The 18686-nt window shown below is 34.5% G+C and overlaps 1 protein-coding gene across 1 annotated transcript; it reads right to left on the bottom strand.

Annotated features, from left to right (window-relative positions):
* Window positions 1–883: 883 nt before the first annotated feature.
* Window positions 884–14446, bottom strand: LOC108195847 (1-phosphatidylinositol-3-phosphate 5-kinase FAB1B). Its single transcript, XM_017362839.2, has 12 exons — window positions 14227–14446; window positions 13271–13927; window positions 10995–11714; window positions 9253–9406; window positions 8779–9123; window positions 7509–8402; window positions 7082–7413; window positions 5811–5934; window positions 5563–5721; window positions 3358–4848; window positions 2182–2448; window positions 884–1335 (listed from the first exon to the last, which is right to left on the bottom strand). The coding sequence occupies exons 2-12, from the start codon at window positions 13819–13821 to the stop codon at window positions 1009–1011; spliced, it is 5364 nt and encodes a 1787-aa protein (XP_017218328.1). The 5' UTR covers window positions 13822–13927; window positions 14227–14446; the 3' UTR covers window positions 884–1008.
* Window positions 14447–18686: the final 4240 nt, after the last annotated feature.

The following is an 18686-nucleotide window of genomic DNA, read 5'->3' as shown; positions in this document are numbered from 1 at the left end:
GCCGAGTAGAAATATCTAATAACACCCTATCATAATTTTATCCCACAAGGTGATTTTCCTAATGACATCAATTCCAGCGGAGTTAAAGGTCATCAAAGTCGAGGTGTAACCACTAACCAACTTAAGAACCAAATTATCCCACGGAGTGACCTCACTGCTGACAACAATTTCAGCTGAGTGAAAGGTTATCACAAGGGAAGTCTAAGGTGTAACCACTAACCAACATAAGAAACAGACGCGTTAGCAACCAAGCATTGGCCCTCTTTATCACGTTAACTGGAGTGTTGACCTTCTTTATCACAATTTCAAGTTATAATGGATTAATATCATGTCCGGAAAATGTCAACAAATATCAATCTATATTCTATAACATTACATCATTTAGCGTTTGTAATTTATTTTTTTAAAAACAAAGCAGAACGCTTAATCGTGTAGCTTTTTTATAATTTTATTGTTATAAATCTGACGATATATGATGTAGTATTTTAATGCGGTACCAGAGCCATATTTATGATATTGATGGCATTTCAACCCCAAATTGTGATATTCAGGACCTTTTTTCTAACGATATATCAATGTTCGATGAAACACTCGAACCACTAATATGGAGCCAACTTGACAAAAGCTTTACAGCAAACCACAGAACAAATCATTATAAGCATTCCCTCCAATACTTTAACATCCACAGTTCAACCTCTTGTTATCAAAGAGCGAGGTCAACTCTTGAACTTACCAACACATAGCAGTTGTTGCTAATCATCCCTAAAGGAGACGCAGAAAGAATTGAAACCAAAGAAAGCTATGCAAAACTATTTTTGCAGAACTAAATTCATATAGATAACGTGAGAGATTCACCCTCTGCTATGTAATCAAAACAAGTGGGGAAAAGGAAAAGAAAAATCAATTCCAAAGGATGCTACAATTTGGTGGCAGAGCTGCAAATGTACAAGAAAATAGGATGAAGATGTGTAAACTATACAGAGTAACTGGTATGTCTCTATCAACATATCACACTATGGATGTAACACCTGGTGATCTATCTTCACCAAAGTCTGACAAGGAATCATTAGATACATTAGTTTGGGGAGACCACTGATCTGGAACCATGAGAAAATAAGCAGCCATAGCTTTTCTGAACCTTTTCTTGTATTGCTTGGGAGAAATAACAGTTGGAGATGCATTCTTTGGTCCCCCAAGGATGCCTGAAGCCTTCACCCATGTTTCAAGGTGTTTGTCCCACGTATATTGCCTCATGAAATCAATAATGCCCAGCACTAGCTCGTGATTTTCTTCATCTAGGCCAACCAGTAGGGAATAATCCATCACATCAATAGACTGCAGTAAGAACTTGAATGAATTAGACTGGGAAATAAGCATTCACCACGAGCACTAAAATAAAAAAGGTGAAATGCCCCAATGCTTTTCAGAGTTCAATTTATGATATACAAATTATTGTCCTCGTTCAATTCCGTACAACCACCTCCATTTTCCCACCCAAACTCTAAAGGCAGGGGCATAGCCATATTTACATGAGGGTGACCGGAGGCTAAAGCCCCACTAAACTTTTAGTTAGAAACATTGTATCATGGAAATACCTAGCTGTAAATATATTTGGGTTTGATCAGTCATTGTAAGACAACTATTTTCATTTTTTATTCTTTAAATGTATATCCAATTTATATTTTCCATAACATACATTAGACATCATCATATTGGTTCGATTTTTTTTCCATCTATTTACCTATTATTTTTCATCAACAGTACTTCGCTTTCTAGCTAAAAATTTGTTCTTTCAGAGTGTCATTTCAACTTCAAATGAATCATATCTAAATCTAAAACCTAAGACTCAAAATTTTAGCTCATAATGCTCAGATGTTCTATACACCAATGGGAAGGGGCGACTCCCCAAGCATGAAATCCACAAAATCCACACCTCTGTTACCCAAACTCTTCATTTCCCTTGAGTATCCGTGTCGGACACTTAAGACTCGGACATGGATATAGACACTTATTTCAGGATAAACATATATAAGAAAATTAATATTTCACTGAATCCGATACTTCATACTAGGACACATATCCATGTCGGACCCTTCCACCTAAGTGTGAGTAACAAAGATCTAAAATATGCTATGAGAAGTGGCACATACAATAGAATATTAATAATGGATAAAATCTTACAGCTAGAAATGCAGTATCATTCCAGACAGCTCTCTCTAGTAACCGCTTAGCCTTATTTCCCACAAAGATTGGAGATGTCGGCATCGCCTCAATCAGGTTCTGATCTAGCAGAACTTTGTTACTCCCACTTGAATCAGGATTATAACGTGAACGAGAAGATCCTTTGAGGTCATATAGCCGTGTGATATTGCGCCTGAACAGAAGATTTTCCATAACCAATACATCTATCCGCGACTCTTTTCCTCCTTTCAGATGTTTCAGTGTCACCTTCAAGACATAAAACAAATTAAACAAATTACAATAAAAGATGACCAGGAAGATGCAATCCAAGCATAGAGACACAAAAAGATAGAAAAGAGAAAAAACAACACTTGAAGAACAATGTCAAACATTTCCAAACAGCTCCTAAAGAGTAAACACTATTGCTTGAAATGGTTCTTTTCACTTGTCAATTCAGTTTATAAGTAAATGATTCATTGAAATGTGTCAACCTTACACCTACAATCATATACACTCCAATTTACTTTAGAAAGACATTGTTTAGATTTATAAAGCAATCTTTAAATACTATCAAAATAATGTACCAACTATAAGACATTGTTGACACCATGATTTCAAAAGACCAAAATATGTGAGATAAGAAATGAGAATTTTTCCGCAGAACTTCTCTGGCTCACCTTAACATTCCCCACTCGTGAGGCCAGAACAATTTAAACTCATCACATAATAATTAAATTCTATCTCACTGTCATCAAGTAAAATTGCTACAATAATCTACAATTTGAATCTGGGTAATTAAATAAATACAACTACTATAACATCTAATATTCATGTAACATAATCCATTTATATCATGTATATACTGCAAAATATAAAAATAAGAGTTATTGATTCTATTTACAAGCATCCCACGTTGAGTAAAAACATGTTCAAGAGTATGTACTTCCAGATGCCCTGAAATTTGTAATATTAAGAACCATATGTACAGTAAAATGACGAATTAAGTTGGACACTTTCAGAAAGATATGCTTAGAGTCATAACATCAAATATGATAAAGCAAACCAGCAATAGCTCAAATCTGTATATCACTTTAGACCTTGACCATATTAGATTGACAAATTATCCTGTATAAAACAATTGACTGGCCCAATTAGAACAGCTAAGAATAAAAATACCTGGTAAATGCCCAGTATCTTTGCAAGGCACGTAGGGCTACGTGTAGTGATTGATTCAGACAGATACTTAAAATATTCTGGAGCAAAATCGATGAAAGACTCCAGCTCTGTCTTGGTAACTTGTTTAATTATAAATCTGTCATCCAAGGTTTTCGCAAAGAAGACATTGCTCTTGCCACCCTGCGCTCCCCACTTCTTACAACGGCTTAGAGACCGTATATAATCCAATTCGTTGCAACATATCTTCCGCAAAGCCTTAAATCTCCTTGCACAGTAACAAGTTACCGTATACTTTACCTTCCCAAGTGGGCCTTCATCTGTAAAAGAAACCTTGGCATGTACATTGTTATTGTATGTGAGCGTGTCTAACCCTAAGGAAACTTGAGAACCGGACATGGATAAGAAGCTCTCATCAGCAGAACCAAGAGTTTTCAAGGATTCTGAGGTCGTCCCATTAAAGGAATTGAGTGACAGAAGATTCACAGAGTCTAAGATAGGCAGAGATAACGAAGATTCCAAACCATCATTTAATCTCTCAGACTCATCAGGCACTTGGATGTGGTAGTCCGGTGAGACAAGTGCATATGATATGATACTAGTGGGTTCATCATCATAAACTGGAACAACAATATCGTTAATACCATCAGGCAATAGTACTCTAGCACCGCCTTGACGTACAAACTCCACAAATGACAATATATAGGTAGGATTATATTCACATAATGTACGACTCTTTTGAGTATATACTGAAGAATCTCGCTGGAAAGCATGATAGATACACAGAAATGGGATGTCTAACCAACTACTGGGTTTATTCACTGACTCAGCAAGAAACGACAAGTCAAGGGAACACGCTGCCTCTACTCTCCTGGTCCCATCTTTACATTCCGACTTTCTCTTGACTGGTTCTGTAGAAGTTGAAGAATTAGCATTGACTGAGTTACAAGAATGCTCTTTTGGTGATATACTTTCTGAAAGACTCTCACCAGACCACGCAGCATCCAATGTGTCTGATAAACTTCCTATTGGCGGGAACTTCCCCTCAGGGAGGATCATTCCTATATTTCCAACAGGTACTAAACTGTCATGTTTACCAGCTATCTTTAAGTTTGAATACTGATAATCCTTGGCCTCCGTATTACGATTCTTATCCCCGTTAACCGTAGTTCCTTTGTGAACCCCATCAGGATGGTTGACAGCTATATCAGACTTTGCAGTTTTAAGAGAAGAATCAGAGCAGCTGACATCTGAACAAGCCTTAGATAGTTCAGCAGACTTTTCAATAGACTTATTTAGCTTCTCCTTCGGATTTGAAGCACAACTGCTGATATCTCTTTGCATACTATCGTTTAGATTGGAAAGACAAGTCAGTCTTTGATCCCATACATAAGCATGGAAAATTAACTGCTTCCGTAATCTATTTATTTCAAGAATGTCTATATTTGGTTTTCCAACCATTATATTCTTCTTCAGCACTTTCTGAAGTGATTCCTGTAAATATTTGTAAGCAATCGCATTAAACATTAAGAGCTGCAATATTCCGTTTCTTTGTGGTTGTGTGTGTATACAAAAACAATGCTGGAAGAATAAGTAACAATGTGCTTCCTGTTACTACACATATCACAGGATGAGTCATGTAATAGTATTTTCGTGTGATCTCATTATATCAAATTAGGTACCTGAAATAAATTGTTAAATATTATGAAATTCGGATATAGATGTATACTTCTATACAAAATAATAAACCATGTATATCAAATGCTGTATATATACAAAGTTACTCCTAAACTCTCTTCACGAGTTCATTCTGTTCCACGTTTCACTAATTGCTTAAGATGAGTAGATGTGGAATTTTAAGGATACCTAGCTTTCATTACTGTAGAATTTCAGATTAAGAAATTTTGAAGTCTCCATTAAGCTGAACAAATGAGATGATGACACTTTACGTTAATTCATCTACTTCAGTGGCTTTTATCATACGATCTTTTTGTTCCTAATCAACTTTTGTCTTGATCACGGCAAATGCTTTTGTATATATGTGTATATATGTGTAACGATATGTGAAACTAACTCGTGTGCTTTACCTAATTTATTGAACAAAAAATTACATGCTCCGGCTTTGCATCAACTGTACTTAACAAGAACCTTTAATAAGCAAACCTATCCTAAAAATTGCGATGTACAGAGGAACCGAATGCAAAGTACCTCAAATTCTGCTTTCTCCTCCTGCAACATCCTCTCCAGTTTGCCAATTTTATGCTTTAATTCAGACACCTTATCAACCGTCTCAAGTGATATTTTCTTAGAGATCTTCTGAAAAGCATTATACGCCTCAGCAAATAAGCGATCTGCCATGCCGTGCACCTATAATTTATAAGACCAGCAAAGGTGTAAGCAAAATAGATGCTGAAGCCAGCAACTAGATTGGGACATAGATTCAAGTTTAGTTGCACCTCTTCTGCTTCTCTTGATAACCATTCCTGATTATGATAATTAAATTCAAGAGTTGAAGGTGGAAGATGAACGGAATTTACATCAATAGAAGCATATCGGAAACAGGCTACCATTCTTCCAAAGCTGCAAAAATTTGACTGATAAGAGAATGATACAAATATAAAATATAAATTAAGTAACAAAGAACAGCAGAAGAATATTTAACTTTACATTCTGTTCCAGATATGAAGTTGGGTTCACTTTTTAACTAAAGCAATTTGTCAAATAACTGAGCAATTTCATAACTGTATTAACCACTAGTCAGTGACCTAAAAATTAGAAATGTGTATTTAATTACAGGGGTTTCCAGGTCATTTCTTTATGCAGTCTTGTGTATTGCCTGAAACCTTTTTGTTTACATTCGTACATTCTGACTATTTGAGTCTTCTAAAAATGATGTAGCAACTTCACATTAAGCTAGAACTTTTCATATATTAACGAGTCAGATAATTGATTCATTTTGATACACCTTAGCATAGGCCTAAGCAGGAATGAATTAAGGTCTTAGTTGGGTGGTTAGCGGATTTAATATGTAATCTGCATTCAGAACAAATTGAAATAAAAAAATAAGGAACACGGCGAAGAAGGCATTATCCGAATGCAAAATGCATGAACTTTTATTAATGAAGGAGAGAGTACATCTTCGCCTAGATCTGACAATTGGCAATATAATGGACTTATCAGTCAATATGTTGGAATAGTATAAGCAAGTACGGAAACTGTGGGGAATGGGTGGGTAAAGGATATAAGCACCATTAAACATATATCTAGGATCGCACAGGGTTATCTGGGCTTCCTTTCCCACTTTTAGTTTCGTGTTTCCTATGCCTATACTGTCTTCCACCTATTACTTATTATTGTATAAAGACTGGCAAGAAACAGGTTCTTAAAAAAGGTACAAGATCATCAACCAATTAGAAATAAGGAACTTGAGAGATGAGGTAGGTAAGTGGTCAATCACAATAGTTAGTATGCAGGCTATACAACTTCAGATTAAGGGCTGTTAAGTCTTAACTTCTCCAAACAGCGTCTCATGTAGTCTATTGCTCGATGTCTCCTTGCATCTAACATCAGCCAAAAAAGTTCAGTTGCCCAGACTTATAACCTCCTTATGAATCAGCTTTTCTAATATGTGTTTAGATTTTTTTTCCCATAGGACAAACTGTTTACACATTGGATATCGCATCTTAAGTGCTACAACTTTCTAAACTTTTAATAGACACAAGCATACCCGTAAAACCGCAGGCAATCTCTGTGAAGCGAGTGCCCACAACTTGCGACCCGGCTTGCAGCTGCATGGTTTGAAAAGCTGAGCTCTAAAAATTTTCCAAATGATAAACCCCATGCAGCTTCAGACATTAATACTCTCCGTGTGGCTGGAGGAAACCCATTAATCCGAGGACATCGCAGGCATCTGTGCCACATCCAGATTTTGCCTTCTCGTTCTCCTTGCAAGAGAAACTCTGGAAGCTTTTTTACGGAGATTGTTAGGCTTCCTTGTCGATGTGTATAGCAATGCACATGTGCTTCTGACGGCATTTGACATGAGCGGCATTGGTAATTCTGTTTCACAGGAATGATGGTCAATATCATTTCAATCTGTAAAAAGTAAATAAGGTGTGCATTGTATTGTGTGTATAGAAAGAGAGGGAGAGTACTTGATCGAACAAATGGTCCCGCAAAAACCGCCCCAATGGCTGATCACTTTTACCATAATACTTGATCCTAAAGAGTTGAGCACGCTCACAGACAGTTCCTTTCCACACGCAACGTGTTGATAAAGACACCAGGATGCTTTGATTGTCTGAGGGTGAGGGGGGGAAGTCTTCTTTGAGCGACTCTGCCTCGTCTTGATGATTTTCCGATGAGGAGAATCTTAAATCACCTAGATTTTTTGAAGGTACTACAGTACCATCAATACTACAAATGCCAACACCCTGCAATGTTGTTTCTGATTTCCCAAAGCTATTAGAAAGTATATTATCTTCTGCCACATGATTACTAATGGTTGATGAATTCTTCTCCATAGATTCTTTGATACCCATCTTATTGTCTTGGTTAGAGGCATGATTAGCTCTGAGATCATCTGGTCTGAGCATTTCTGGAGAAATATGCTCTGGATGATATGGGCAAGCAGAAGAAGACCTTGAGCTAGCACCAAGTTCGGCAATTAGAGGTTGGGAGCTAGGGTGTTTGAAGTGACAGGGATTTGGCCCATCAACTTTGCATAAGGCAGTGTTGGAGGATGATGTGACATTAGATAAAAGGTTAATATTAGGCTGACATGGTTCGCTTAAGTTATGATTGCCCTGAAGCTTTGGAGCTGTTGAATCAGTAAAACCAGGAATTGTTGAAATAGACCTGTCAATACTCGAAGATTTATCAGGTAATGCAACTGTTATTGGAGCCTTGAAAGGAAGTTCCGGGAGAGAGGCACCTTCATCAGCAAGAAAAGACGTCTCCACAGCCAAGTGATAAGCAGCAAATACCCCATACTGAACTACATATTTCACTTTCTTCAACTCATCCCCATTAGCGCCCTTGAGCAAAATCTGGAAGAAAATTATTGTAAATAAATTAGTAGTTGATTATAAAACCAATAAAACTTCTTGTATTCCAACCCTAAAAAGTTAACATATGTTGATGCTTATCAATATAATATATGTCAAAACTGCAGAGACATTATGAAGCCCGGGTTTGGTATTCTTTTCATCATACCCATTCAAAATAAGATACACATTTAAAGAGCATGATGGGATAGTCTAGTGGTAAAGGCTTATCCTTTGTGGTCCCAAGTTCTGGGGTTCGATTCTCGCTCACCCCCAAAATTTATTAAAACAGATACTAGTTTGTAAGGCATATAAACCTACTTATTCAAAACAAGATCGAATTTAAAAAAACAATTTCTGTGGTGTGTTCAGAACTTACAGTACAGCCTAATGGCTTGGGGCAACCCTCAAAAAACATTAAAGTTTTTGTTAGCTTCTTCCCACTTTGCCCAGCAGTGCCATGCACTTCCACAAACTTCTCCACATGAAACAAGTCGCAATATCCTAATTTTTGTGATGTAAGATGATCGATTGATGGGACTATTTGTGCACCTGTGCAACGAGCTATACTTTCTAAAAGTGTCCTTTTGATATTTAAAACAAGTGATATGCCTTTTGTGAGAAGGAAATCCTGTGCATGTCGAGAAACTGATTTCTCGACCAAAAGAACATTAGGGTGTTGAGCATCAATCTTTGCGACTGCCATCTTTAAGTGGACCATTTCCTGAAAACCAAATATTACTCATAAGCCAGGGTCTAAAACAGTCACAGAATTTATTAATTGTGAAGTGCTCGATCATTGTGGACTTGAATAAAATAAATTATCTGCATCTCGAAAGGAAAATGTTGAAACCTGCTGCAATAAGGTATCGACACTTGACAAGTGATTAGCAACCCTCTGATACTCCAAGGCACCCCCAAGTATTAGAAAGCGCGGTTTCTCAACTTTCGATGCCATTCTTTTGTTGGCCACATTTTTTTTACAGACAACCCCTTTCACCACCACACTAAATATACATATATAATTTCGTCAAAAAACAAATTATGATGACAGAAATCACATATCAAGACCAGTAAATCATAATAAGTTATATTTACAAGTCAGCAGACAGGACCATCCTATTTAAATTCTACAGAGTTCAGGAAATAATTATTACAAGTAAATGCCCTCGGCTAATATGCGGGTGAATGTCTACAAACCCATTTCAGTTTAGGTAAATCTTGATAATCTAAGATCTTCTTCTGTAAATATATCCTGAAGTTAACATATATGGTGTCAATTGATCAAACTTAGATGTCAAATACACAACAAGAAAGGCTTTAAACACATATACGATACTATACCATCAAAGGCAAACTTATTTCTTTGGTGGTTGATCTGTCTGTCATTTGGGGGGGATTCTAGGATCTTAGGTAGGTCCCCGGATCCAGGTGAAAATGATTTAAAAATGGGCTTTTATTCAAGATCTAGATCCTAAAAAGTTAAAAGTAAAAACAAATCTATGTTAAAATACAACCATGTATACTTGTGTACTAGGCCCGTCAATTTTGTCAACAGACACAACACAGAAATAGTGTGTGGCTTTAGATTTGTGATACGCAAAAGACAAAAGTACACGAGAGATTTAGTGTTCGCTTTTAAGTTTTCATTTCAGGTACACAACCTGATATGGAACTACACAAAATAAATATATATATAAATCTATATGAATTACATATGACTAATATAAATATCTTTCTAATGTTAGAATCTCATAATTATAGAAATAATAAATATTAATACTTTAATGTGAAAGCGTGAAACTAATGTAGTAGAACTGTTTAAAGACCTATAACAGAAATATTTAATCAACAAAATTGGCATGTTTATGAAACAATAAATATGTGTTTATATTTAAAACCTATAGCTGCAGAAGTCGGAATAATGGCACCTTATCATGCATGAATGAAAAGATGACCCAAAATGACACGAATGAATGTAGTGCGTGACATGTATATATATTTAGTGTCAGGTTTGGGTTTGGACTTTTGGTACACAAAACATGACATGCATGCCACAAAATAAGGCTTTTAGAATAGACATTTTATAGTTTATATAAAACTGGGTAAAGAAAGATGGCCTTTTCAATATAGTGATATGATTTCAAACCTTTAAAAAGCTAATATGGCTATATAAAAATTTCAATTTCAGCCATATGTTCTTGAAATTATTATGCTAAAAACCTTTCTTTGATTTACATAATTCACAAAACATAAAATCTTTTATTTATAATCAAAGTTATAATTTGCAAGGAAATCCCCCAGTCAACATATGTGAATCTGGTACCTGACTGCTTTTAGCAAATTTTTAGTATAACATTCTCTGTAAAATACATTCACTTGTCAGAAGTCCCCAAACCAACCTTGAATAAAAGATAAATTCTTATATCTATATAGCACACTTTAGATTTAAGCATCTCGTAATTTTACACAAAACAAAATAATGATTCATGAACAATCATCGAAAAAACTATATCTACATTCACTGAGATGGTCCTCGTTTAACTGAGAATAAATTGTAATATTTATTCATATAAGCATAAATATAAGGTTTACCTCTCATCACGACTACCACAAGCTATGCATTTGACCTTGACATAACCACCAGGATCCATTCCTCCATCCTGGCTTTTATCTGGCTTCACAAGCGTGGCAGCTTCCCAGCACAAATATGTAACAATCTCCAGCCAACTTTCTTTACTATCATCCACTGGGAGATTCTCAACCTGCAACAACTGGGCTATCAAGGCCCTAAAATGCCCATCAACCACATTCTTCATGGCCTTCTTATGCAAGTCACTTGATCTATCTCTATTACGGAACTCCCCACTACCAAAGCTGTCTGAAGAGCGCAAGTACCCGTCTCCGGAATCATCCTCTGCAAAATCATCATCATCCTCGATTGAAAAACCTTCTTTTTCATCATCTTCGTCTTCTGGTTCTGGAGGGAGCCAAAGTACACCGTTGTTCTCAAAATCCACAGGTTCAGGACGTGTATCATCTGCCTCATGTAGAGCTGCGTCTTCACTTGCATTGCAGTTATTTACTTCATCTTCTCCATTTTTCTTATTTAATTCAAGGCCCTCTACTTCTAAAGTCTCCGGTAATTGTGTAGAAATAATATGGTGTATATCAATGCTTTCCCCATCAGTATGTTCATCTGATCCGTATATATGACCAATTTCATCATACGGAATACCACTGTAATAGGCATTTGACTCCCTAATTTCAGAATGCAATTTATAAACACCATACTCATCATCATCATCATCACTCCTGGCACCATAAATAAAAACGGTGTAACCAATACGATCACAACAGGCAAGTGAGCTATCCCACTAAAAGATACAATAACTGGAAATGCAAAAATAAGATGAACACAATTACGGAAAGTGGTCAAATAATAAGAGAACTCATAGGTATCCCAATAAAGACTTATAGAATGGAAATGGGCACACTATCTACAGAAGATGGATCCTTGCCCCCCACTGAAAAAATAGAGCCGAAACTCTACTATGCAAGGAGTATATACAGTTTAAAATTTTAAATAGAATATGATTTCAAGAGAACACCCTTATCTCTATTCCAGAGAGTACATATAGTGGGGAGAAGGCATAGGATAACATAAAGAGCAGGTGAACCTTGAGCCATGTGTTGCCCCCACGTACATAAACTAAACTATGCTCTATATATAAGTTCTTACGGGATCTTCACTTCTGTATGCTGGCTGAATTATACATAAATTATACATCTGAACTCTGGAAGATAATTCTAGTTATTTATTAAACTTTTCCTTCAGCCTCATACACAACTTGAACCACAAAATGATCAGTCAAGATAATTCTAGTTACTTAATAAACTTTTCCTTCAGCCTCATACACAACTTGAACCACAAAATGATCAGTCATTGTGATAAATGATGAACTTAGGCTCCATTTGTGAGTGACGTTCAAAACTGTTGTGTTATAAAAAAAGTGTTGCAAAAAGCAGATGACTATCTGGTATTATAATTAATATTTGCATGTTTTAAAGTATAATATTAAAAATTAATGTTTTGGCGAAATTTGATAGTGAAACCTATAACAACTTGCCGCAAAAGCTATGCTGCTGCTCAGAAAAGTTGCTTTTAAAGGGCAACTAAACTTCCTGGGGTCCAAATTTTTAGAGGGCCCAATTTTCACAAAGGAGTACACTGTATATTTCCAGAAATCAACAATTTTATCTAAGAATTATTAGTATTGCAAATCTATTAAGCAATACTTGAGTTTGCTAAATCTTTGCCATAATATGTATTGAGAAATATATGTTGATGAAAAATTGATGAATTCTAATATTAACAATTTTGCATCTAGAAATATTAAAGAAAATTGTGTCTTACAATCTTATTATTTGTTATTTTGCTAAATTGTTTTTAAAAAACTTAATTATTATCTCTAGGAGGCAATATTATTCTACAATCACTAAGCCTTCAAAATGTCAGGAAGGAACCTGTATATACTATAATGTTTTGTTTGGTTGGGGTGAATGAATATGGAAGTAATGGAATGAAATTTGAACTATGTTATGGGCAAATGTTTAAAAATTTCATTCCCTCCTCCATTCCATTCCCTACACCCTATACTAGAGATCACACCCCCATTTTGAAAGGAATGCTCCATTCCTTCCTAAACTCATTTTCTTCTCAAATCTCATCCTAACAATTTTGCACTCACTCAACTTTTTCAAAACTTTCCTCCTACCTCTATTATTTTTCATCTATTTTTAGTCATTCCATTTCGGTCTCCCTAACCAAACACAACACTAGAAATCAAAAAACTTTAATCAACAGTTACCTGTTCATGCTATAACCAATATCATCTGTGCAAACACAATCTGATTTTCCCACACTGGCTCCTTGGTCTTGCGTGCATGTTGTTTGGTCCAATCTAGCAGATGAACGAGGACTCATACTAGATATACTTTGTATATGCTTGTATGGCCCTGTTGAGTACTGAGTTGAACCAACGCTGCTGGTGCTGCTGTCGCAGGTTTGGGTGCTGGCCAAACTTGCTGCTGAAGGTGATTTACTGAGACCGGGGCTAGTCGCAGTCATACCAGAACTGACAGGAGCACTCCGCTGCTCCCATTGCTTGAAGCAGTAATTACAAACCCTAAGCCTCTCGGAATCTTCTGCACCAATCTTGTAATCATCAGCAGAAGCAGGCACTGTGTTTTCAGTACACTTGGCACAAAAAACTCTTCCACAGAGGCGACAGTGATGCTTGCGGTTAAAAAGTGTGAAGACAGAATCACATTCGTAGCAGACTCTACAACTCTGATCAGGCATCCAGAAATCCTTGGACACATTTGAAGATTCGTTCTTTCGAGGAATCCATGATCTCATTGTGGTCAGCTCACAGAGCTCCTAACTAGCGCCAGGGATGCCCATAAGCCACAATTCCCCTTTATTACACTAACCACCGCAAAATCCAAATCCTAGCAGGCAACAACTGCAAGGCAAGTAACATTCATTTTAAAATTCCTCCACAATATCGAGAATGCGAAAACGAAACCAAAACTTAACAAACAGGTAAAAACATCCAGAGGATACATACAAACACAAGCATATCATAATTCATAACACTAACTAAAGCCCTAAACATTTAAATGCAAAATTCATGAAATAAAGCAACATAAAAACGAATTATAATGACATATAACATCATATCATAAACCCTAACAACAATTACGTTTACAAAGGCAATATTCATGAAAAGATGAAATCAAATAATGATAACAACAAAATCACCTCTGGATTGATAATTAAATCCTTTGAATAAGTTGAATCTGAGAGGGGCTCGATTTCAGATATACATAACCCTGTATCTATTCAACACGGAGATTAAACAACACAACTTTTTGTTATTCATGTTGATAAATAATAATACTAGTAAATTAATTTCAACAATATGATTGGATTTGAATTTCTATATGTATGTATGTTGTGTGTATATGTGTATAATAGTCACGAAATATATGTGAGGCGACGAGCAGAGAGATAAATATTATATTATTATTAAATAAAAACTTCAGTAGCATAATTGAATTTAAGATGATTAAATTGAAATTCAAGATATGAAGAGGGATAGCGACGGCTGTGCACTAAATAAATGATATTTTACGCAATTATTATTCGCAATTTCTGCCTTAACTTTTGTTTGTTTCCCGGATTATAATACGTTGTTGTCATCTATTTTCACCATCTTTCTATCTACACAAGATATTATTGTTTCGATAAAGGTTCTATCAAGATTTTCCACGTTTGCAATTTTCTAATTACATGTCAATTTATTTTATTATTAAGTGATGAAATGATAATATAATCTAAAATATTTTATATCATTTTTTTTAAATTAATATATTAGTGTCATTAATAGTTTTATATAACTATAAGTGATTAATTTATTTTTATATTAAATATTATATATAATATTAACGTAAGTAGGGAAAAAATATTTTTTTTATATTCATATTATAGAACCCCGTAATTTAATGTATGAGTTCTAAACTAAGCTTTTTGTAAAAACTAATTAGAAGATCGTAGCGAAATGTCATAAAAAAAATTGGAAGACAAAATTGGTTTAATTATCTCAAATGGTAAATAATTTAGGGATACCGATAGATTCCTTATCAAATAATTAAAGTGTTTAGATATAAGGTCAAGAGCAAGTCCAACAATAACATAATAAATGTTTTTGTAAATATAATAAAAATTCATGGCTTACTGAATTTGGACATTAATTTTAGTATTTGCTCCAACAACATATCTTTTCAGGTAAATGAAAAGGAGAGAGGAGAGAGATGTGTTGAAATGGAAATAAGTCACTTATTAGATGTTTTAGTATTTCAAGGTACTAGTAGGATATGGAATATTTATTTACTACAAATGCGTTGAATTTTGATTTGGGACATCAATTGAGGGTAAATTGAACTTGCTCAGTAAAGGGGAGGAGGGAGTTGTGAAAATTCGTGGATAAAAAAATAAGAAAGAAGAGCGTTAAGTAAGAAATTCATAAATTTTGGAGTCAGAAGTGAATGAAAAAGTTAGGAAGAATTTTGTAGTTGATGGAAAGGATGTTAGGGTAATTGAAGATACCTTATCTTATGAAAGTTTATCAGCTATCATAAATATTGCAAGCCAACAAAGGTAAGTTCTTCTGAGTAAGACAATTAGTAAGACAATAAGACCAGATGGATCGATAGTTGAAAATTCTCAGAAATTTGTTATTGGGTTAGAAATTACAAAGAAGATGACTTAATTATTCCTCGAATAGCATATGTTGAGTGTTCTCGATTACCAATAACATGGATATAGGATAGTTTTAAAGTCTATACTAATTCTATAAGATAATGGTCGGTTTGGAAAAATTGAAATAATAAAAACTTAAGCATTCACAATCCGTAGTAAAAATAACAACTATAAAAATAATATTATAGAAGAGGAGTTTCAAGTTTTAGTTAAAGGGAAGAGTTTTATAATCACTTTAAAGGAAGTTAAGTTTAAGGAATTAAGTGAGAGAAACTTTGGCTAAACAAAGAAAAATTAGCAATGAAAGGATTTGTGACTTAGAAAAATAGCAAAAATGATTACTTGTAGCATATATCACAAAACTAAATGAGAAATATTTGGCTACATGGATTTTACCAAAATAATAGCGTGCTCATTAATGTAGATATTAAAATACCTTATGTTAAAGTTGAAAGAATTTTTTAATATAGAAATAAATATTTTGGTACTAGCTCATTTGGTTAGAAATAGAATGAGAATACATAGAATGGGATTGAAGAAAATCTCTAACGGGCGTTTGGTTCATCAGAAGGAAACGGAATGGAATGAAGAAAGAGAAATGCGGAGAAAGGAAAAGAATGAGACTGAATTGTTTTCCTTGTTTGGTTCAGATCAGGAAACGGAATGAACAATTATTCGTATTTTTTTATATCTATTAGTAAAAAGTTATTTTGTGAAATTTTATTATTTCATATAAATTGCAAGTATTTATCTTGTCAATACTTTTTTATAAAAGATACAACAAAATAAAAAAAAATATTATTTTGAAAAAAAATCAAAATTCAGATCATTTAAAATATGTTTCAAAAAAATTACATAAAGATATTCCTTTAATAAAAATATTTTTACCACCAAAAATATTTAAAACTAAATATGTCTTGAAATATATAAATTGAAAAATTGAAAAAAAGAGAGAAAAAAAAAGAAAGGGAATTCAAATACCTAGGGGGAGGTGGGTAATGGGATTAGAGGGTTTTGGGGGTAAACCCAAAACCAAAAATGGGGAAAGAGAATGATTGTTTTTGTAAAACAAACAAACAACAAAGGTAATTGATCAGATTGATTCTCTTTCCCTTTGTTTATTACCCTCAACCAAACGCCCCCTAAGTATGGAGGTAGATTAGAGTGATAATATAGGTATCTTTCAAAGTTTAATTTATTGAAACCTGAAGAGTATGAAATTACGAAAAAGATGACTTGATTTGTTTTGGCATAGTGTTATGCCCGGATACCAATGGACTAGTTATGGGATCAAGATAACTTGGAGGTCGTTATTACTTTGAGAATTCAGTTCTAAATTTATCTAGTAAATAATTTAGTGATTTGTTCAGTAGATGTCTTGATGTCTGAAAGTAGAACATACGAGAGAGTAGTGTGAAATATTGTTAGGGATTCTGATAACTTTTCAGAAAGTATAGTTCTCATTTCTTCCACAATCTAGTAGCTATTATTTAGTAACTAAACAACGTATAGTTCCCATTTCTTCTGGATCACAAAAACTAACCATTAAAAAAATTATCTAGTCTCATTTTGCAATATATAAACATAACTACAGTTTATCTTGTCAATCATTAAAGTCTTATTTTCTAAATTTCTGGGGACATCTTGCATGACTTTCAGTTAGGAAATAAACTTTCTAGAATGAAAGAATTCCCTTGATGCAGCTATTGTATTTGATATAATTCATCTACGTGACAAAAAAAAACATAACTACATGAGATCATTAAATGTAAAACATGACTGTAAGAGCCAAACTATGTACGGTGTGAAAATTTTATCTATATTATATTGCCCGGATACACCTATAAAATGAAAAAGATTCTGTATGCCCAATTTGAATCGATCTCAACGGATCTTGTCATTTATTTCTTCTTTTGTAATTTTGTCTCTTTTTTTAATATAAAAATTAGCTCTTTGAATAAGTGAATAAGCGAGGCTTTCCCGATAGAAAAATTTGCATGCGACAACCGACCCAATTTCATGTATCCGGTTGAGCAAGCTCTGCTGCCTGCTTCCATTCGGAAAAAAAAACGTGAGCGCCTAGCACGAAATTAATTCAAACCAATTTTATTTTTATATTTTCAGGATGCTTCATTACATATTACACCCGATCTATCACAAAAAAATTATAGCCTAATTCATTAGGCTAATCCGTCAATCCAACTCAGTCAAACCCAATGTTGCCCATCGATTGATTTACTGCTCAAAATTTTCCAATTTGACACAATCTAATTCGTTTTCGGTGTCTTTATTTTGTAACTCGGTCCTGGAAATGCACTGGCCCGCACATTTGGCCACCTTTACACGCGGCTTTGCTTCGTGTTGAACATGGGATAAGCATAAGCTGCTGATCTATAGCTATAATATAAATGAGCTGTATGTGTGAAGGAGATGAATGGCTAGGCCACTTTTTTAGGACAAATGTGATGTTTACATTAACGTTTTGTTAACTCATGCTGCCCTGTTTGTTTTTATTTCAGTACAGTAAGGTTACAACACTCGATTACATCAAAATCTGACGACTTTGGAAAATATCTCAGAAAAATCTGAAGTTGAAACATAGCCTGTTAAAACTGTAGAAAACTTGAACCATAGCCCGTCAAAAGTTAAAACCATAAAATCATCTTTTGTTATTTTTGATTACGCTTGTTCTTTCCATGATTCCATTTATGTTGTCAACTTTCGTATTTTGCTTTAAACATATTCCTCAACATTTAGGTATGAACAAAGTGGAGAATCACATACCACACCTATAAAAATTGCACCATTAGTCATTGGTTTGTTTCGGTTTCAATACTTTCGACACAAAATTTAATAGGTACAGTTTTGGGTTATTACATGACACCAAACCTAATAAAATTGGAAAAAAATAATACCACAAAAAAGGTAATCAATCAAAAAAATATATACCAACTTGGAGA

Source organism: Daucus carota, chromosome 7 (genome assembly GCF_001625215.2).
Source record: "Daucus carota subsp. sativus chromosome 7, DH1 v3.0, whole genome shotgun sequence".
NCBI classification, from domain to species: Eukaryota; Viridiplantae; Streptophyta; class Magnoliopsida; order Apiales; family Apiaceae; genus Daucus; species Daucus carota.
This window is presented reverse-complemented; position numbering and strand designations above follow the sequence as displayed.